This window comes from Sardina pilchardus, chromosome 7 (assembly GCF_963854185.1).
Source record: "Sardina pilchardus chromosome 7, fSarPil1.1, whole genome shotgun sequence".
NCBI classification, from domain to species: domain Eukaryota; kingdom Metazoa; phylum Chordata; class Actinopteri; order Clupeiformes; family Clupeidae; genus Sardina; species Sardina pilchardus.
The window spans coordinates 7,001,348-7,022,922 of NC_085000.1; the positions used below are offsets into that span (position 1 = coordinate 7,001,348).

Genomic DNA, 21,575 nt, shown 5'->3' on the forward strand with positions numbered 1-21,575 from the left:
CAGAAGTGGAGTTGTGAATAGCAGAAAGCATCATTGACTAATAAACACACGTGAAAAAAGAGATCCTCTAGTCCAACCACCAGAAGTTCACCTTCACAAACTAGTTTTTCTAAGCATCACAGTGTGCTGCACTGACCTAGAGTGCCAGAGAGGATGATAGTGCAAATTATGTAGTTTGTCGCCAAAGGACACGGTTATTATTCATTTATAGAATATCAGTGACATCCAAACGCAGGGGCTGAAGTTCACGATCACTTAAACCTGGTGATGTAGAAGGTAGTTAAAGATTGAGTAAAAGTTGCTAAATGTAAACAGAAAGAAAAATAGATTCATGAGATGCGCAACGCCACATTTAACTAGCTGAAACTAGCCTCGGACAGGTTACCGTTAGATAGTTATTTGTATCCTCACTAGCTTGCCACTTTACTGAAGCATCCCTGTTTCGAGACAACCTGGTCACGAGACGCTGGTTTTGGAGAGGCAGTTGCACTTGATTCGCGCCACTTAGCGCAATTGGGTAGAGAAGCCCCTTCACGTCACCGTTTTAGTACCTGGTCAATTGAGGTGGGCTCCTTGGTCAAACGCGTAATGTTTCTGATTTACTCTCTCGCCTCCTGAGTCATGGAGTTAATCATTTTCTCCAGCCTTGGTGACGAAAGCCGGGCGTATATAAGAGCGCACCTGGGAAGGGGGTTTTGGTGAAGCGTACCAGACGTCTAATTGCGCACAACAGCATCGCGACCAAACAACATCAGCATGATTGCAAACATCTCTCTTCTCTGCCTATCGTCGCTTCTGATTTTGAATATTGTTGGGGCTAAACCGATTTCTAGTTTGCAGGTGAGTTTACGGACAGTTGTCCCTTTTTATGCAGTTTGTGCATGTTTGGGATTATACATTTCAATTACTTCTCGGTTCCTTTAGATTAATTTAGAGTGAGTAAAGACATTCAGGATTTGTTTGAAAGGCACTGTTCATCCATTGTTTCTTTCTTCTGTTAATCTTCCCTCTTGTAGAATCTGAAACAGCTACTGGAGGACGAGGCAGTGGGACCGTACTTCGACATGAATGAATCCGAGGTGGATGGGAAGGATTTGAGCCCAGAAAGGAGCGATTTCGGTGCGGGGGCAACGGGGCATCCCTGGGAGAATGCAGAGGGTGATACCGCTATGTCTGGCAAGGAGAACGCGCTCGCACGCCTCCTCAACGACATCCTCTCCACGTCCAAGCGCTCCTGGAGCCGGTTCAAGAAGGGAGGACTGCGCAGCTGCTTCGGCGTGCGTCTGGAGAGAATAGGCTCCTTTAGCGGTTTGGGTTGCTAAACCAAAAGGTAGGTTAGATATTAATAAGTCCGATTATTTGAGATAAATTCGAAATTGCATTACGTAGTGTCATAGTGTGTTAATTCGAATTTGTGAAAAAATGGTTGTACGAATAGGCCTACATTCTATTCCTGTAAACATACTTTTAATGCAATACTGCAAGTTAAGGAAATGTTACATTTTATAAGAAGACTTGGAGTGGGCAATAAAGGACGTGTTGCTGACGACGACTGTGTCTTGTTTCATTGTTGAAGGTTCTAATGGCAAGGACTTGCCCATTACTTGAAGTCTTCGGGCAGAAGGACTAAGTGACCAAGTGGAGCATTGGACGCGCGTTTACAATGAACTTTTCTTTGGAGTATTTAATTTCCGTTATTTTTTTGTTCAGATATCATTTAATGTATTAAATGGCATTAGAGATGTACATACTTTTTAATGACATTTACTGATGTTACCTGTTGTATCTATTTATCTATTTATTTATTTCATTGCTGAGACCTGTAGTCCTGGAATTGACTGTATCGCAGTAAAATACATATTTTGCATAATAAAAACTCTTCTACTTATTTTTTGCATTGTTCTACAATCAGGCAGAGATACCACTCTGATATAGGCCTAACCTGCAATTAAATTAACTTCATAGATTTGACGTAGATGTACACAATTCATCAAATAAATTAATAATCGGCAACTCAGAAGGACTGTTTCATTAAATGATTTTAGCGGTGTATTTCTTTCTGGCACAGGATGCTTGAGCCGAGGACATGTGAACCGTTACTGAACATCCCCAAAGCCTTGATAAATCTGTTAGCTCACTTTACAAACTCCACGAACACCATTCGACCCGTTTGAGCTGATATGAAACATGAGCAATGGCTTGACTCCTTATATGAAACACGAGCAAATTACAAAAATGCCCGGTATCCCATCGCCTAGCAGCTAGTTCAAATAGCAGGGCACACTCAATCATGCTCAGTGTGCTGCTTCTGTAAAGGATGTTCTTCCTGAGCCGACACTTCCAGCACTCATCACTAACAGGTGTCGGCATGCCATGCTCATCTCTGACACTACGAGGAGTGAAAGAGATAAAGCCGAGAGTGAACGGTATATAAATCATAATCATAAGCTCTCACATTCATTACAAACCCCACCGGCGGAGCTCGCACGCACCTCACACACCGTAGCACAAGCGCAAGGATTAACGCAATGGCCAAGTGTCTCATCTCTGCTGGATGTCTTCTCCTGGTCGTAGCACAGGTCTGTGTGCGATGCAGCCCCGTGGACAGGAGAGACCAATCCCAAGAGCTGGACACTCTGAAGGTGAGAGGCAGAGAGGTCTGTCATCCCAGCGTGCAGATACCTCAAAGTCACAGCCAGTGATGGAGATCTCCAATGTGTGCCCTGAAAACCAAACCAAACGGTCTTATTATTTATTGTTGATTATATAACATTCAGGTTTCAAGTGAACTATATGTCACCTTGTGAACATAATCGAGTGAAAAATATTTTATTTTCTAAGGACTTAATCAAAGTGCTGCATGAGCAGCTCACGGAGAGCGAGATAACAGGTGATACCCAACGATTTGACAGCGCCGAAGACGCGGCTCGAAACCTACAGACAGAGGAGGGCTCGCTGGTAGTGGATGCACCCAGCAGATTGCCTACTGTTGGCGCAGCGATTTCTAGGCTGCTAGACCTTTCCAGAGCGGCCAAATCCAGCAACTGCTTTGGTAGACGAATCGACAGGATTGGCACATGGAGTGGTCTTGGATGCAACACCGTGAAATTGGGTAAATGCTATTCGTGCCTAAATTCACCAACGACAGATTTCACTCACATCGGTATTCCAAAAGCATTAACATCATGCTGAGTAGCCTTCAAATTACAATTTAAATGCGTAATTGATGATTGCGTAATGACATCTTTACGCACGGCACTTGTGGCCCAGTATCTAGAAGGATATGCTACATCAGCGCCAAAAAACCCTGACGATAGCCTTTATAATCAGCCACAATTGATATGAAGGTCTGTACTATTCTGTACTCTGTGTGAACATGTCTTGGTATTCTGTCCATGCTGTTCTTAATGTCTGTGTTTCAGGGAACGTGAAGCGGATATTCAGAAAATGAGCAGGATTCTGGTCATTTGATCTCTCACTGGCTGGACTGAACACATCCTCTATCACATGTGGTTTCATCTGCCACCCCAGCTACCACAGCTCCTATATCCCCTTACCCACACACAATTTTTAGCTGTTGATGTTTACATCCTAAAACATTTATGATGTGGCTAATAAAATGAGCGAATCATAAAATCATTGTTTGTATTGTCAGTTTAAAAACATTTTGTTATGTGTTTATTTTTTTCTTTGTACACTTATGTTTCACCTGTCTCTGCTGTGTGGGCCTTAAGTACATTCCTAAGCAATAAAACGTGATAAAGTAGGCCTATTGTGAGTCTGATCCATTTTTATATTGTTGTTTGCATGTGGATACGAACTATTACACCACCGACTAAGTGCGTGTCATAAAAAAATAGCATCTTTAACGCATTGATTAATAGATAGTTTTCTCTGCATTACTGCAACATGTCAATAATAACACAACCATGTGAACTACAACAGTCTATTAAACCCACAAATGACCAGCTATTTGGATTTTTAAAATGGCAAATCATAGCAAAATACCATTAATTATGGTTTGGAGAATGGAACACGTACATTGACTGCGTGGGAAAACCGAATACATCATCAGGCGGAGGTGGTGTTGTATGCGCAAATGTATTGAGTTAGACCTATCCATTTAGTTGCAGGATGTAAGGCCCAAAGCGACATAGAGCAATTGGAAACAATGCTGGCACAATAGATATTTCGTTTGTCAATTTGATCAGACTCTCTAGAGTGCTTGTAGCAGGACGGAAATTGCATCCCACCCATAACATGTTTTTTCTTCTTCTTCTAATCAATCAAAGACATAGCTGCATATCCTCCCCCAGCTTTTTGAGCTGATGGGAATGAACAGTGAAGGAATAATTTAATTATGTTATCTCTGTCCACGGAAGGGACCGCGGAATCCTTCACCAGGCACGGAGCCAAAAAAGAATGACCTAACTGCTAAGTGATTCCCTATTCACAGAGTTCGGAATAGTTATTCTTAGGTCCGTTATCGACCTTACCGGGAAACTGCATCACTTTACACATACGGAGCGAATTCCAACACGATTTCAACAATCTCTACAACTTGTCTAGCCCTGGATATCCTAAACGCATAAGTAAAGAGTGAAGTCATGAGTCATGCAGTCACGATCATGTTGAAATCAAATCCTTGGAGTACAGATATTGTGCGCAAAATGTCCATGCACTTCCCTGCTTTCCATTTCTGCTGCGCTGTGCTGTGGCGCCTGACGCGTACGTCCCCTGATCCAAGAGAAGCGGCGCCAGCCACATAACGCACACCTTGTCAGAGTAAAACGTACGCTATACCCGTAATAGCGGCCGTGAGGAGTACAGGGATGACGATGTCATAGGTATGCGTCTTATCACTGAAGACAAAGCTTAATAAGGACGTATTTCCGACAGGGCCCTTTATCGCTATGAGGTGTCGGTATGCAGCTTCCATTCCTCGCATAGCTATGCGTGTCAGACTTTTCAGTATAAAAGACAGTGGCCTCGCAAATCATAGGCATAGAGAAAACCACAAAACGGGCATTACCACAAGCAATACAGCTGCTGCTACTACTACTACTACTACTACTACTACTGCATACAGCAGGACTACAGAAGAGTCTACGGGTCTTTAAGATAACAGCATACAGAGAAAATGCAGCTTTTCAACATTCCAATTACTCTCCTTCTTGCGTTCCTGAACTTGCACCTGCTGAGTGGGCACCCAGTGGTGCCCAGTGAGACCTTATCCAGTGAAGATGTGGACATCTTAAAGGTAAGGCTTGCATTTACCAGCGTCTGCATATCGGGGGATCATGTGAAAGAAAGTACCATGACAGCCAGCATGCCCAATACTGTTACTCTGTTCTCGGGGATGGATGTAAGTGCAATATTGCGCTATACCTAACGAGTTATTTTTCTGCAACAGGTTCTTCTTCGCCAATTGGAGGACTCTATCCCTGAACAAAGACCAGCTGCCTCTGATGGCGACTCTGCGCAGAGGGATGCGGACGTGCCTTTGGAAGACATGTCGCTACCCGAAGAAGAGGACTACACACAGCCTCAGAGTGCCCAGCATCCTAGACTGAGTCTGGCTGACGTGAAAGAGTTTCTTTCGGCCCGCGACCTGAAGGCCGTCCGTAACGACTCTTCAAAGAGATACTCTGCATGCTTCGGGAGACGCATGGACAGGATCGGTTCTATGACTTCACTGGGATGCAACACTGTTGGACGCAAAAGTAAGTTAACGGACATCCAACAGGCCTACATACATAATATGATAGACATGGCATTGTCAGATATTTATCACATCTTATTGTTTTCTATGCTCTTTCACATTTGCAGATCGGAGAAGATGAAGTCTTAATGGAGAAACTGGAAGCGATACGCCATTACATATCATGAATTGGAATTGCATTCATATTTATACATATTTATTTTGATATTTATTGAACTGAAGTTGTGATCTTCTTATATATGCCCAGGCTTATGTGTGTCTATGAACTGATTGTTTTATTTTACTGTATTTACTTTACAGCACTTGTTATGGGTCAGAATGAACAATTCAATAAATGTTTACAACTTATAAAAAATCTTCACTGACTGCTTTGTTCTAATATTTCCATCTATTATTATACTGACAAGAGATATTCATGAGGTGCTGGCCATGTTCAGTAATGATATCAGAAACATCTATAAACTTTGCAGGCGATTCGCAAGCTGCAACTTTACTAAGGAGCTAAACCTGTACCATACGGAGTTGATAATCTTATAATAGTCATACACGCCTTAACACTGACGTCTGACTTAAAAAGAATAGTAAGTAGAAGTAGTTAAAGAGTAAAATAACAACAGGGTGCGACAACAGGAAGTTTTCTCGTGGCTATCATCGCAGCTGGGATTTCAGGACCACGGACAGCGAAGCTGCCGATAAGGCCATCACGGAGATACCGTTTGTCACAAGCACACAGTTAGGTTCACTGGTTTGTTGTTTGCGCAGTCAGAAAGTAAGCAAATGAAGAAAGTACCATAAAACTTAAAATCGAATAGTTTACCATTCCCATAGAATGTAACATACGCCATCTCACCCAACAGTCTCACAATCACAGTATAGTGAGCTCAAAACTATGCTTTCTCATGCAGAACGGATAACTTGAAACCGTAGCAGCAGTGAGTCAGGGGTGTACTTTGAGAATTCATCCTAGGCTAGTCAGGCGGCCAGTGAATACATGCATTTGAATGCATTTAGAATGTCCACCACAAAGCGACAGATGTCCGACACATGGGACAGATCAGAGGGGGAAAGCTGGTGGAAGCAAGGGTGACACCAACTCAACACAACTACTGCTGACTCTGTGTTTGTTGTATAACATTCTTATTCTCATATACCAGACACCATTTGGATCAATGATCAATAAACATCATCAGCATAGCAGTAATGGATTTGAGGTGAACTGAGGATGATGTGTTTAATACATGTCACATACTACTGTGGCCTATTAGCAGTGCCCCAAATAGTATTGCAGTGTATTATTAGCCTAACAGCAACACTGCATGAAGCAGACTGATGCTATTTTTACATGATTGTCTAAAAGGCTGAGTGATGCATGTTTTCGGGAGCATTTATGGACTTTCACATTGTGAACCACTTTATACTCATTCACACAGTATACAGTATACAGCATTCATACATTACACAGATATTTATTAAGTTTAACAGCAGATGACTAGAATAATAATTACGTTATAATGGTGGGGTTGAGTTTTAGTGGAACGATAGTCTGGCTATGAAGGTGGGGCTGTGCTATTAGCGTAATCACTTGCATAATCTCTAGATTAAAAATTAGCAAACCTCTACTAATCTCTGTGATGGAGCAGACCAAAAGCAATAGGACGATCAGCAATACCTGAAACCAATTATAGTCTGCAATGGTTCCAGGAACTATAATTAGACTCACATGATTGTAAGGCAGTGTGCTATGTTTAGTTTGGGGTGAAGATAGCCCTTGAGCCTTGTGCAGGTTTGGGTATGTGGGGAATGGGAGGTATTCGTGTTAGGAGTGAGAGGGAGAGTGAGCTCACCTCTCAAGACTGATCGTGGGGTCACAATGCTGGTGTTTGTGTCTGGGCCGTCACGACAGCAACTCTAAAAACACACACACACACACACACACTCACACAGACACACGCGGAAACACACACACGCTCACGCTCACACACACACACACACACACACACACACACACACACACACACACACACACAGACACTGAAACACACACACAAACCTCCTGATGGGCCACTTAAAAAGGAAATCTTCCACTGCTCTTATCAGAGAAAGGTGCCAGAATGCTCTTCAGACACTCACTGAAAAGATGACACAGTGGACAAACGAGTGTCCGTGGTTACGCTATAAAAGCCCCCCGCGGGGCAAACGACGGCCCAGAGAGTGTGAGACACGGGGCAACAGCGGCGACGGGGAGAGACACTAACCATGGTCCGGCTAATAGTTTTATCGGGAATCCTGATTCTGCTTTGTCAACAGATGCTTGTGATGGCTCACTTCCTGAGCAGACCGTCCCCTGCCAACAACCTGGCTAAACTAAAGGTAGGGGAGACTCCTTTCATCGGGGACTATGGGGGGAGATAGAGAATGATAGAGACACAGAGAAAGTGGAGGTCTGGATGATGGAGGAGACATTGCTGGCGTGTGACAGAGAGGCTAAGGGAGCATAGAGGAGGTGGTTGTGGTGGTGGTGATTGTGTGTGTGTGTGTGTGTGTGGGATCAAAACAGCTGCGGAGGGAATGAGGCTGGCATTATCCTGTATGATATTTAGGAAGGACATCTAGCCAAAACAAGTAAAGAAAGGCCAACCCACTGAAAGATAGACAGAGGAGACGAGAAAGAGAAAGAGAAAGAGAGCGCCTCAGAGAAAGATTCTAAAAACGGAAGAAAATGAAGAGAAAGACAACGGTGAATAGCATGAAGAAGTGAATAGTATGAAGAAGAAGAAAATGCTTACACCATTCTACTGATAAAGGTCAGGCTCTCTCCACTTGAGAGCTGTGATGTTAAAATCTTCATATTCCAGTGAGCAGATGAGGGGAATAGATTTCATTGTCAAATCAGTCAGTACACAACCCGTGTTATCCAAGACCAAACAAAGTTGTTAATTAAGACTGGAAGAGAAGGATCAGAAGAGGATATTACCTTGTTTACCGCAGCGAAAGAAATCAATAAAAAACGTCTTTAATTACGAGCCAGCGACCACATCTAGATATGAAACAGGGACAGAGGGAGCCAAGGTAATAATAACCTAAATATTTATCTTTCAAAAGCCCGGCTCACAATTAATAAACACAGGACGTCACAGCAACAGAACTCAATCAAGAGGATGTGGTCATACGTCTTACAATGCACTAAAAACTCAAGCCACTACTGTTGGTTGTGTGAACTAAAGCTTTTAGCTAAGATCAAATACTCACTTCTGGTTGGTGTGGGAGACACACTTAGGGGATTTATGACTCTCAGTGGACTTCCATGTGATAAAGGTTTCAGTAAAGTGGTGCTGACTTCTGAGTTCTCTGTCATTTACTGAAGACTAAAAGGAACCTGAGTGTGATTTCCTTTTTTTCTTTCTTACTTTGTCTGCCACAAGATTGATCACACACACACACACACACACACACACACACACACAGATAAGGATAGAGATCAAGAAACAAAGAGAGAGACCGTGTGAGAGAGACACACAGAGAAATGCGTCTACTCCCAAATGAATGTTAAAGTATGCAAAACTATTTCACAGTGTCAGGTCTGCAGGCAGTCTTTGATCCTAAAAGGTAAAATATAATAACTGCTAAAACAATCAGCCACAAAAAAACTATACAGGAAGGATTGTCTGTTATTCAGAATTACAGAAAGATTTCTATTAATGACAGCAACATTGCACACCTCTTAAAAGTGAAAGCTACTCTGTGCCATGTGTTTTCCCTGTCCTACCTGAGTCTCTGCTGTTTAATGTGTGTGTGGTTTTTGGCTGTGGTGGGTTGTCTAATGTGTGTGTGCGGTGTTTGTCTGTGGTGGGTTGTCTAACGTGTGTGTGGTTTTTGTCTGTGGTGGTCCAGACTCTTCTACAGCAGCTGGAGGACACCTTGGCACAGGTGGAAGCAGAGGGACCAGACTACGAGGAGCTGAGCCCAGAGGCTGACCCTGGACAGGTGGCCCAGGACTGGGCAGGGCAGCAGGAAAGTCCCAGGGCTCAGCCCGAGGACGCAGGCCTGCCAGAGGAACCCGCCCAGAATGTGCAGACTGTCAAGGACCAGAGGAACCGGCTGCAGGACCTCCTCATGATGGCCCGGAGCAAGAGCTTCTCTGCCTGCTTCGGCGGCAGACTGGACCGGATCGGAACCTCCAGTGGACTGGGCTGCAACACAAGCCGAGGTACCACACGACACGACACCACCACAAAGCCTCAGTGGCCCCAATGCAACTCTTACTATCGGAGTCTAGATTTACTCAACTACTCACTGAATCACAACGCGCGTGCACACACTCACAGAAGCATCTGTCCTCCTACAAAATCTACGATTCAGGAAGAAAAAGAAAATACTGTTGAGAGTGTTAAGCATATCTCAGTTATTAACCCATCGAGATGGTGGCTGACATCACACTTCACACTTACATACAGCAGTACACAGCTGATAACGAGAGGCCTAGAGGGGTCCTGTCTGTGGAGCTGTGGAGAGAGAGAGAGTGACCTTCCAACCAACACACAAGCCAGGCCAGCCTAGTCTCAACTTCCATGGAGTCCTTATTGAATCTGGAATAACGAGGTCCTGAGTTGGTACTCTCATCTCAGCTGAATCAGGACCCCAGGCACCAAACAGTCAGTACATGCTGCCTATGGGTCCCTCTCATTTGGGCTTTTATATGTCCTCCCTTGCTCCTCGGGTCTCGATCCTCACTGATCTACATAAAGAATGATGGGGCGAAAACAATGGGATAGTCTATCCAGTGCTAGTTATAGATCAGTGGGAACGCCCCTCGAGGATCGAGGTGGCATGTTGAGAAGCACCTTATGGGGTACCAGTGGCGGTAGCTTACAATGACACCTCTCATGTTAGTGGGTGGCTTTCTGTGCATAGTCTTACAGTGCAGTATAATACAGGAGAGGCGCACTGAACTGTCACTGACAGAGGAGCTGAAACTCAGTTGAGGTCTCCTGTCGGAGCATCCTGATGACGAGCTGGAAAGCTTTTCATGAATGTATACATTTAATACTGTGCAGGCGCCTTATTTAAATATAAAGCATCTTCAATAAACGATGCGCTCTTTAAAGGAAACCATGTCTAATGTATAGTTGTACTCAATCAAATGTCATATGCCAAAGGAAGTGAAGCCACCAGACTGAGGAGGGCATATCTGTTAAAAGTAGACAATGCATTACACTCAATCACCATGTAGCTTAAATGAAGCACAGAAAAAAGAATATCGTGGATCATTACCTTCTAGCCTCCAGCAGCAACATAAGTTTCATGTAAATGCTTTTAAAATATCCAAACTATCATTTTGTCAGAAAAAGAGAATGCCACATCAACCCTGAATACATGAAGTAGTTTGATTAATTCAGAAGTTGTATCACTTCACTCATTACGCCCCTTGCATAAGTTCTCATGTATGTTTTCTTTCTGTTTTTGTTTCTGCTTAGGTTGAGGACATGGCCATGATGACTCTGGATTCTGCTTATATGAAATCAGCTTCATCAATAAACAACAACACAAATGGCACCCCAGTGTTGTGGTTCAACAGTTTTTTTTGTCTTATTTCATACTGTACTGGACTGTCAGTATGGAAAATGAGGGGTGGAGATTGCTTCCCCTGTTGTGTCTCTAGAGTCTTGTTGAAGCATGTTTCTGTTCTGTATGCTCACCCTTTCCTGACAAATAAACATGGAAAACACTGGTCACTGGGAGCTGTGTTGTACTTCAAGGTCCCAGAAAGTGAAAGTCCTGCCATATATTCTATCTACCTGTGCACTTAACACAGGTGATATCATTAATGATCTGATCTACCTTTTGCTAATTGGGATGAGCTGGTTTACTAAATGGTCGGATCAAACTTTTACTGTCCACCACTGACCTGAAATGTCCAGTGATGCGATGGGCTGACCCTCCTGGCTCCTGGGAGTGCTTCATAGGCACTGAGCTCACCTTCAAAAAGAACACACTGATGTACGCTGATGCCCCAAAAAGCTTTACATTTGAGTATAGAAATGTGTGTATGTACATACTGTATGTGGTGAGTAACTGTGTGTGAGAGAGAGAAAGAGAAAGAGAGAGAGAGACACACACTACAGTTACCCTCTGAGGCTTATTAGTGAAGTCTTTTTAAACACCTGTCCTGAATCAAGCTCTATTAAGGGCATGCATCTCCAGCCAGTACACACACACACACACACACACACACACCACACACCACACACCACACACCACACACCACACACCACACACCACACACCACACACCACACACCACACACACACACACACACACACACACACACACACACACACACACACACACACACACACACACACACACACACACACACACACACACACACACCTCCTCATGTTAAAACTTAAAACTGCCTTGTTCAAACCAACGTCATTAAAAAGTCACCTGATTTTTTTTTTCCACGCACATCACGGAGCTTACCTCATCAAAATCTCACACGCTGTCAGGTGGGAGGCAGCGTGGTGCGGTGTGGTGTCTATGAGCCAAGAGACATGCTGAATTCTGCTGGTGGCGGCGACACAGTGTTACAGGGTCCTGACCAGAGGCGGCCCCTGGAAGCACAGGCTAATTAGTGTCGAGGACTCATCGATAGCGGACCTGTCACCTGCCCGCCACCCCGTTGTTCCGGCGATGGCTCATCATATCCCCAGTGTCACAGGCAGGGATTACGGGTTGCTAGTGATCTGTAGCAGCTGCATGGCTACAGGGCTGGGGCTTGTGCCTGTCTCCTATAAGGGCATCTGCACTGGTTAGACACAAGAGGAAGTAGGCTATGACCTTTGTCATTTTGATGACTATTTTCATATACAACAAGCTATTTACTACATTGTAGGAAAATGAACACTGAAATGCAGTATACAGTAGGTCATCTTTCAAAATACAATAGATAGATGCCAGTAGACAACATATAGGCTGGCATGGCAAATTGTTGCAAATATTCTACTTCGGAATAGTACAGTGCTTCAGTAAAACTAAAACTGTATTGGCTACTACAACTAATATAGTTAGGAGAGCTAATAACAACTGCACTATCTTTACATAGGTGGGAATAGTACTACAATACAGAGGTGTGCAAAAATAATTCTATTTGTACAGAGAGATGTCCCCAGTATGGTTCTCTGTGCCAATTAAGCCTGGACACACCATCATATACAGTAGCTATTACTGAGCCAGACTGCTGGCAAGAAGCTAGATACCATCTCTGTTGTGCTCTCAGCAAAGACTGAAGTGAGCTGTCAGTAGTGCATCTCAGGTGCCCAGATTCAGTCAGAGACACATGCTGGCTATGTCCTCATAAAGAGAGGGGGTTCTCTCACCACAGAACAAAGCATGTCTCCAGTCTGAATCTCACCACATGGCTCTCTGCACACACACACACACACGCGCACACGCACACACGTACACACGCACACACGCACTTCCTCTCCCACTCACACAACATCCAAGGTGTCTGAGCCACACGTGGAGGTGTGAGAGGCTGTGAGTGATGGACACAGATATGATCATTGTTTCTTTGGAAGTTGTCTGCTTGCTACCTTCTCTCTCTCTCTCTGATGTAAAAGGTGTATTGTTAAAGGTGACATAGAATGGAAATAATTTTTGTCTTGGTTTTGATGAATTAGGAGAGGTTCTGCATAACCAGAGAGCTATCATGAACATGAGGCATGGTTGTGCCCTCCTTCGTACAAAAATCTTGAACTTAAAAGTAGCCACTAAAAAATGGGCGAATTAGAACAAAGCCTACTTGTGATGTCAAATATCGCAAAGCCATTGAAGTTCAATAGGGGTTGCCAAAGAGGGTGCCATTTAGTCAAACAGATCATTTCAATACCCAGCCTAAATATAAGGTTTTAATTGGGCTTGTAAAATTGCAATTGAGTTTAAGTTTTATGAATCAAAGTTGAATATATACTATTGTGACGTCAGAGACCACAGTACAATATTCGATTCATCCATTCTATGTCCTCTTTAACGTGCTTTTACACATTAGAGATATTACTCTGTATTACAAAGTAACAAGGGAGATATACAGCTTTTGCTCCAGTAAGGATAAAATAAGCCCTTCAATTGCCAAACAGTGGTGGGGACATTGTCAGTCTCTTCAAAAGAAGTTCACTGTATGTGAAGGAGTTACACTAATCTTCTGAGGTTCTCAAAACACTAACAAGCAGTTAGCATGTCAGCTAATTGAAGTGTAAGTGATATACAAAAAATACTGAACTGACAAGCATGTGCTTTGTGTTCAAAAAATGGAAATAAAAGCAGACTGGAGCTGGCCTGACACAGGTGATGGACCCCAGCAGTGAATGCATAGTGACAGTTGGAATGAATTGGCTTCCTTTGGGCATCACACACACTTACCATCCAGCCCGTCACACAACAACACACACGTCCGCTCTTGTTTCTCTGCGTCAATTATGACCCGCTGGCCTGCATCACACACACACAGACACACACACACACACACACACACCAGAGAATAGTGAAAAGCGAAAAGACAGGCAGAGTCCCGAACAATTCATACTCATTAGTCTGATATAGAACACATGTCAGCAGAACTTTTGATGCTTGTCACACTGAACCAAGGGGTTCCATTTAGAAACAGCTTCTAGAAAACAGACAAAAAGACCAATCTGAGGAAAATTCAACACCACACAACACAATTCTGCACACATTTGGGAGAGGTCATCACAGGGAGAATAGTTAACAATGTAAGACACATGAAGAGGTGGAAGAAAGAGGGATGAAGAGAGACAGATGAGAGAAAAAAAGGGAGTGGAGAGAAGGGAGGGAGAGGTGGCAGAGATGGTGTGACGTGATCTGCAGCTTCTGGAGTCGAGCAGATCCGTCACATCAGAACGCATTAGGCCACACACACACACACACACACACACACCAGGCCAGAGACAGTGAAGGGTGCAGGATCTAGACGAGAGCAGGACATGGCAACAAAGAATAACACATACACACACACACACACACATTACATAGTTAGGCTTGTGTGTTCTTTTCACCTGCCATGTTAGTTTAAATTGTGTTCTCTATCAATCAAAATTCACCTGGCCTTCATCCATCATTGTATCCATTCATTCCAGAAAATCAGTCAGACCAGCTGGACAGCTCGATGGACACAGAGGGGTCTTTATTGAGGAGGGAGAGGGTCAAGGCACAGGATGGGGGTCTCTATGACCCTGGGACCACCAACATCAACAGGTCTTCCCAGGACACACCCACACACATGTGACCACACCCACCCCAGAGGCCAGTCCCACCCACACATGGTCAACAAGACCTAAAATGGCCCCCGTTAAAACAAAAGCTGCAAAGCTGCTATAACATAGCCCAGGACTATCACAGTCTCACTGTCCTGCAAACTCTCAATTACTCACTAATAACTCTCTCTCTATCTCTCTCTCTCTCACACACACACTCTTCCTCAATGTCCATACTCTGGTCCATTCTCCTCATACACACACATTGTCATTTGGCAAAGTGGTACGTCCCTCTACACACAAAAACACTATCTTTCTCTGCCTTTGTTCTGGAGTCAGATACATATGGACAGTTACACAGCTGGCACAAACTTATCTTGACAAGATAACAGTGTCAGTCTCTCCCACTCTCTCTCTCTGTGTCTGTCTTTCTCTCTCTCTCTCACACACACACACACACACACACACACACACACACACTTCACAGCAGAACACTGTATGCTGAGAGCAGGGTCATGCTGAAACCTTGTTTCCCTTATCTGATGGTCTGGGCCGTATCTGGGCCAAATGTTAGCCATTGCCTTTCAGCACATTCTCCTGCTCTGAGCACATGTGTGCTGTGCTGTAGGAATGCGTGATAATTAACCAGTTTGTCATGAACGCGGCAGTCTGCATAGGGGTGTGTTCCTTGTAAGCGTCACTGAACAACTACTACCGTGAGATGACTGAAGTGGCGCGAGGCGATACACACACGCACACACACACACACACACACACACACACACACACACACACACACACACGCATGCACACACACATACACACACACACACCCTTACCAGGCCTCTGTCATGACCATGATGCCTCTGTGCAGACATTGAGCCAGACTAGATCTGACTCAGGAATGGATCTGGACTAGAACTGGACTAAATCTGACTCTGAATCAGGACTCAGCTCTGGACTAGAATGGCAAACACATTTATTTGAACTGTTAAATTTGAAATGTGTTTGTATACATTCCAAATTATTCCATTTCAACGGTCAACCAGTGTCCATGTGCTGTATGTTTGCAGAAAACTACATCTTCAGACCACTGGTGGCAAAGTGGTGTGTGCTACGTGATGGAGCAACAGTCACTTGATTCCTGAATCCGCAATTGCGAGTTCGCGTCGCCTTGGATAAAAGCGTCTGCTAAATCCCAGTCAACCACTAGTGACAAGCAAAGCTAATGTCTGCAAATGTACCCTAACGCTCGCTTTGCCAATTTGAACACATCTCCGGCTCTGATCGGGCCTGGAGCTGTCAGATGAAATACAGAACCTGTGCAACCGCACAGAGACATCATGGGCCAGACACACCGTTAAAAACATACATGAATAAAAACAGAATAGTTATGGCTACACAACATAATATCCTCCATGAGAACACATTTGCTTGAAATTATGATACAATAAAATAAACAGGAATGTTCACATACTCATAAAGCACTTTCAATAGTTCACATGTTAGCTGCAGCAGATAAAATGCAAAATGTTTTACAGTGGACATAATCTCTTAAATAAAACGATATAAAACACAAAACAAAACCAACACATAGGAATGCCAGAGTGATGTATACATATGTGCCATCATTGTTCATCAAGAGTTTTGTTTCTGCCGTCTCATAATATCTACACTGAGCAGCACTGCCTTTAGTCCCCTTTGGGCACCAAAATCTGCCTTACGTCTACTCTACAATACACATCACTAACTGCTTATGCCTGAATAATGTGGCTTTGTGTAATGCAATTCATATATCTTGGGTTGTACCTGTGGCTACATATTTGACATGATTTGTCAGTTATTCTGTAATCAGAGTCTTACACAATAGGTTATTCCTAATTTACAACCTAATCTAGCAAAGGCCATCGCCAATGTTCAACAACAAGACTGAGAGCTCATATTCTCAAGATGGCCGTCAAAATCCTTGTCTTTGGAGGCAGACTTTAACTGCGCCAATATAGATATGGTTGAACTCCAAATGATTGGTATTCCATTATCAAATGGCTTCATATTGAATCTGTGTTTTGGTTTCTCCTGCATTCACATTTGAGCTTTGTGCATGAGGATTTGCATATAGGTTTGAATGACCCAACCTGCACCATTCTAACCTGGAGTCCTTCCTCTAAACAGTGTTATACATGCAGCTTTATATAATTCTGTGCTGGTTAGTGAAGCGATCGCTACTGACTGACGCTTCAACTCTCAACTAAAACGGTAAAAAGCGCAACTAGTGGCAAGAATCTAAAATGGTCAGTTAGTGTAGTGGGAGAAACTAGTGAGGCAAACCCTGATATCTACTAGGCTTCATGGTCCATGTCCATGAAGTTGATGTTCAAGTGACTTGTGGAATATCCCTGTTCTCAAATCCCTTTTCTGCTCACTAACAAGTGAAGCATCAGCTGCTTTCAACGCAGAAACCAAAGCCACTTAAATAGAGCAAAATTAAAATACAATGCCAATATTTAGTCGTAATTGACTCGTCCAATTCCCCATTTTTGTCTCCAAGTTGTTCAAATCTTCTGGCATTCTCCACATCCAAAGCTAAAATGATGCCGTTCACGTTGCTTCACAGAACGTCAGATTGAAGTCCAGATAAGAGACAGGTCCCCTTAAATCATGAGATGCGCCATGGACGTCACCATCCTCTTCATCTTCCTCCTCTTCCTCGTCGTTTTGTCCAGAGACGTCAGTGGTTTCGTTCAGTCTGTAGTGCAAATGCTTACTGTACACACACATACACGCTTCAACGGCTATTAAAAATCACATGGATAATCAGACGGAAGTGGACACGATAAAGGACAGAACAAAAGTGCTGCAGTGAGAAGGGTAAAGCAAACCGAGCCGCAGGGTTGCGTGTGTACATGTACATACATACATACGTAGTGTCCGAGATCAACCCCACTGCTGCTCCAGTTCCAGTTGGACAAAGGGTGGGGAAAGAGAGACACACACTTCAAGCCCTGTCTGTCAGACACAAATCCCCGGGGTTTTTTTGTGTGTGTGCATGTGTGTGTGTGTGTGTGTGTGTGTGTGTGTGTGTGTGTGTGTGTGTGTGTGTGTGTGTGCGCATGTGTGTGTGTGTGGTGAGGCACTAACTGGTCAGTGCCATGTTGTGCCAGGAACGGACAGGAGGGGAGTGGACGTGGTCGACCCATGGATGGCGTGCTGGGCTGGTGGGAGGGGTTTGGGCCGAGGGCAGTCCAATCAGTGTAGCCGCAGAAGGATGGCTCCTCCCTTCAGATGGTGATGTAATGTTGCCGGAGTTTGGCCACCAGGTACTCGTGTGTGAGGTTGTGTCTCGTGATGATACCCACAATCTGAAGTAGAGAGAATACACACACACACAAACACACACAAATACACACACACACACACACACACACACACACACACACACACACACACACACACACATTGAAGTCCTACATTGAGTCATAACGAACAAAACTATGACCAGAGTTGCATTTGTGTGTGTGTGTGTATGTGTAAACAAACATCCACTGCTGAAGCCAGACATCAATTATTTTTGTAACAAAACTCAATGTCATGCCGACGCACTCCCGATCTGGAGTCTGGATTCCCAATCTTAACGTCTCGAGTATTAACGTTCAAAAACAGGAGACCGTTCTTTAACATAGTTTGTATTGAGAAACGCCCAAAGTGTGGGGTAGAGTGTGTGTGTGTGTGTGTGTGGTATCGTACCTCTCCGACGGCGTTGACCACAGGTAGGTGTCTGAGTCCCATGGTGCGGAAGAGGTTAAACACCTGAGACACGTGTGTGTTGGGCGAGACCGTGTAGGGGCTGGGGTTCATATACGGCGTGACATCCTGTGTTGAACCAAAACAAAGAAATACAGAAAGAACACACAGTTGAACCCTCTCTGGCCTTCAGGACACAAACATTAACTCACTCCAGCACGTGAGGATGGATTTAGCACTGTGGAGTAACACTGAACTGAGACACGGAGGGATATTCTCAAGGGGTCAGTCGGTTTACAATAATAACACTGAGATCCTCAGCACACACACACACACACACACACACACACACACACACACACACACACACCACACACACACAGAATGCTTTAAACACAACTGCGCACACACACACACACACACACTGAATGATTTAAAAACAAATGTGCACACACACATACACACTGAATGATTTAAACACACACAAATATACTGTACACACACACACACACATATACAGAAATAGCTCTATATGCCGTTACACAAACAGACAGGTGTTTCAGGTGACACTTCAACTTGTGACCTACTTAAGAGATATACTCAAGCATGAATATGTATGTATGAGAGTGTGATGGGGTGAGAATACATTTGTGTGTGAATGTGTGTGTGTGTGTGTGTGTGTGTGTGTGTGTGTGTTAACCCACCACAATCATCCGGGGATTGAGCAGAGCCAGGTCCAGGTCATGGATGTCAGGGAATCGTGGGTAATCTTCCGTCATCTCAGCGAAGGAGAGACGTGGCTGAGAGGCACTCTACAGGGAGAGAGAAGGGACACACTTATGATTGAGGGAGCGCTCTGGGATTAACACACACACACACACACACACAAACAAACACAAACTGACCGACTGGTTCTCAGCGTAACACACTCCACGGATGAGCAGGTTGACGAGCTGCGATCGCAGGATGAGGCCGTGAAAGGTCAAAGGTCGGAAGCGCTCCTCCATGGTCCAGTCCTCGCTCGGAGACTGATCTGGGTACAGGTTGGGGTAGGGCATGTGCCTGTGGGAAATCATAACAGTCACATGAGCACTCAAGCACTGAGACGGATCATTGTTCTCTGATATGATGTAGACCTCAATAGCTATGATGCATTTAAATGGTAAAGGTAAATAGACTGCCTTTTATCGGCTTCTACCAGCACCCAAAGCGCTTTACACATCATGCCTCACATTCACCCATTCACACACACTGATGGCGGAGGCTGCCATGCAAGATGCCAACCTGCTCATCGGGAGCACAGGGCTTAAGTGTCTTGCTCAAGGACACTTCGACAGGGGAGGAGTTGGGTTCAATCCAGCAACCTTCCAGTTACTGGACGACTCCTCTAGCTCCTGAGCCACGGCCACATTTAACCTAAGTATACATTAGGCCATGTCATCGGGTGAGGTATAGTGTGTGGGGTATAGCATTATGGAGGCATGACTTAAAGCAAGGAACATTTCCATGCTTGAAGTTAGTAAAGTTACCAGACATTTTTGCAGCCGGTATTATTCATTTTCAAGTTTTAAACAGTCTGGTACATGTCTGAAATCAGGCACGGTGCCAGAGAACGTTACATTCATCACATCACATTCAGATGAGTTTTCTAAAGTACGGCAACATCCCAATGGAGAACCCATCTCTACTCTGATAAGGACGACAGCAAGGGAAAGAACGTGTCTTTGCACAACAGTCAGATGTGCACGTTATGAGTTATACAATTACAGTTACAGGTACAGGACCAGGCAATCACCATCTACTGTGGTCTGAACTTCAATTCTCACAATGCATTTTGACACATGCATGACTGAAGATCAATTTAATCAAAAAATAAACATAATCTAAAGGGATGCAGTCTGTAGTCCATAGTTGGTTGGCTCCACTCCTACTCCACCCACCCACCCTCACAAACTAACAGACAGAGCATTAGTCTGAGAAGGACAGAGTAAAAGTTTAGAGGTGATGAGAGTGATGAACGGGGACCCTGGAGGGAAAGAGAGAGAGAGAGAGAGCTAGAGAGGGAGAGAGAGAGAGAGAGAGAGAGAGAGAGAACTCTGGCTGATGGAGGACACGCATTATGGGGGTCAGGGGTGGACAGGCAGAGGAGTTTGTGTGGGAGTAGAAGAGAGACAGAGTGTGTGTGTGCGCGTGTGTGTGTGTGTGTGAGTGTGTGTGCAAGCATGTGATGGAAACAGTGTGTTTGTGTGTGTGTGTTTTTTGTGTTGGTGTGGGCCTGTGTGTGTGTGTGTGTGTGTGTGTGTGTGTGTGTGTGTGAACGAGCACAAGCGTGTGATGGAAACTGTGTGTTTGTGTGTGAGTGTGTTTTTGTGTTTGTGTGCGTCTGTCTGTGTGTGTGTGCGTGAGCGGCGCAAGTGTGTGATGGAAACAGTGTGTGTGTGTGTGTGTGTGTGTGTGTGTGTGTGTGTGTGTTACCTCCTCTCCAGCATCTGCTGCAGTATGTCCTGGCCCTCCTCTGTTGGCTCCACCGGCACCTGATCATCACACACATTGCGGAGTTCGCTGGATGGGTAGGACTTCATCGACTGGCAACGCCGCCTCTGCTCGCCCGCCCGTGTCAACACACTGGTTTTCTGTTCACACACACACACACACACACACGCACACACACACACGCACACACACACACAAAGGACAGAGACAGTGAAAGAGAAAACATGTAATTAATACACACCACACAAAAAATACATTTGTTTAAAAGGACATTTCACTGATTAGCATTAAGCTTTGTATCTTTAGAAAACCAGTCATGTTTTTGAATGGTCGTGCATCACTCC

The 21,575-nt window shown here is 44.3% G+C and overlaps 4 protein-coding genes across 5 annotated transcripts in view; 3 read left to right on the forward strand and 1 right to left on the reverse strand.

Moving 5' to 3' along the window:
* The first annotated feature begins 684 nt into the window (after positions 1 to 684).
* Positions 685 to 1,888, forward strand: nppal (natriuretic peptide A-like). Its single transcript, XM_062540528.1, has 3 exons — positions 685 to 840; positions 1,017 to 1,330; positions 1,577 to 1,888. Exons 1-2 carry the CDS (start codon positions 757 to 759, stop codon positions 1,320 to 1,322), a joined length of 390 nt encoding a protein of 129 aa, XP_062396512.1. The 5' UTR covers positions 685 to 756; the 3' UTR covers positions 1,323 to 1,330; positions 1,577 to 1,888.
* A 3,133-nt stretch (positions 1,889 to 5,021) lies between these two features.
* nppb (natriuretic peptide B) lies at positions 5,022 to 6,077 on the forward strand. Its single transcript, XM_062540529.1, has 3 exons — positions 5,022 to 5,260; positions 5,414 to 5,723; positions 5,830 to 6,077. Exons 1-3 carry the CDS (start codon positions 5,141 to 5,143, stop codon positions 5,841 to 5,843), a joined length of 444 nt encoding a protein of 147 aa, XP_062396513.1. The 5' UTR covers positions 5,022 to 5,140; the 3' UTR covers positions 5,844 to 6,077.
* A 1,848-nt stretch (positions 6,078 to 7,925) lies between these two features.
* Positions 7,926 to 11,450, forward strand: nppa (natriuretic peptide A). The gene is made up of 3 exons (XM_062540530.1): positions 7,926 to 8,092; positions 9,614 to 9,929; positions 11,197 to 11,450. The coding sequence occupies exons 1-3, from the start codon at positions 7,979 to 7,981 to the stop codon at positions 11,199 to 11,201; spliced, it is 435 nt and encodes a 144-aa protein (XP_062396514.1). The 5' UTR covers positions 7,926 to 7,978; the 3' UTR covers positions 11,202 to 11,450.
* Positions 11,451 to 14,901: 3,451 nt separating this feature from the next.
* clcn6 (chloride channel 6) overlaps positions 14,902 to 21,575 on the reverse strand; it is a 20,826-nt gene continuing 14,152 nt past the window's right edge. For both annotated transcript variants that reach the window (XM_062540532.1, XM_062540531.1), the window contains 5 exons: positions 21,214 to 21,371; positions 19,644 to 19,800; positions 19,443 to 19,550; positions 18,742 to 18,867; positions 14,902 to 18,356 (listed from right to left, as the gene is read on the reverse strand). In XM_062540532.1, coding sequence (XP_062396516.1) covers positions 18,276 to 18,356; positions 18,742 to 18,867; positions 19,443 to 19,550; positions 19,644 to 19,800; positions 21,214 to 21,371 — 630 coding nt within the window. In that variant the 3' untranslated portion in view covers positions 14,902 to 18,275. The remainder of the gene's footprint in view (positions 18,357 to 18,741; positions 18,868 to 19,442; positions 19,551 to 19,643; positions 19,801 to 21,213; positions 21,372 to 21,575) is intronic.

What these genes read in the sequence shown, in the direction of transcription:
- nppal (XM_062540528.1), top strand. Translation starts at nt 757, where the DNA reads ATGATTGCAAACATCTCTCTTCTCTGCCTATCGTCGCTTCTGATTTTG. An exon ending in AACCGATTTCTAGTTTGCAG is followed by an intron (nt 841 to 1,016) that starts GTGAGTTTACGG and finishes TCCCTCTTGTAG; the next exon opens with AATCTGAAACAGCTACTGGA.
- nppb (XM_062540529.1), top strand. Translation starts at nt 5,141, where the DNA reads ATGCAGCTTTTCAACATTCCAATTACTCTCCTTCTTGCGTTCCTGAAC. An exon ending in AAGATGTGGACATCTTAAAG is followed by an intron (nt 5,261 to 5,413) that starts GTAAGGCTTGCA and finishes TTTCTGCAACAG; the next exon opens with GTTCTTCTTCGCCAATTGGA.
- nppa (XM_062540530.1), top strand. Translation starts at nt 7,979, where the DNA reads ATGGTCCGGCTAATAGTTTTATCGGGAATCCTGATTCTGCTTTGTCAA. An exon ending in ACAACCTGGCTAAACTAAAG is followed by an intron (nt 8,093 to 9,613) that starts GTAGGGGAGACT and finishes GTGGTGGTCCAG; the next exon opens with ACTCTTCTACAGCAGCTGGA.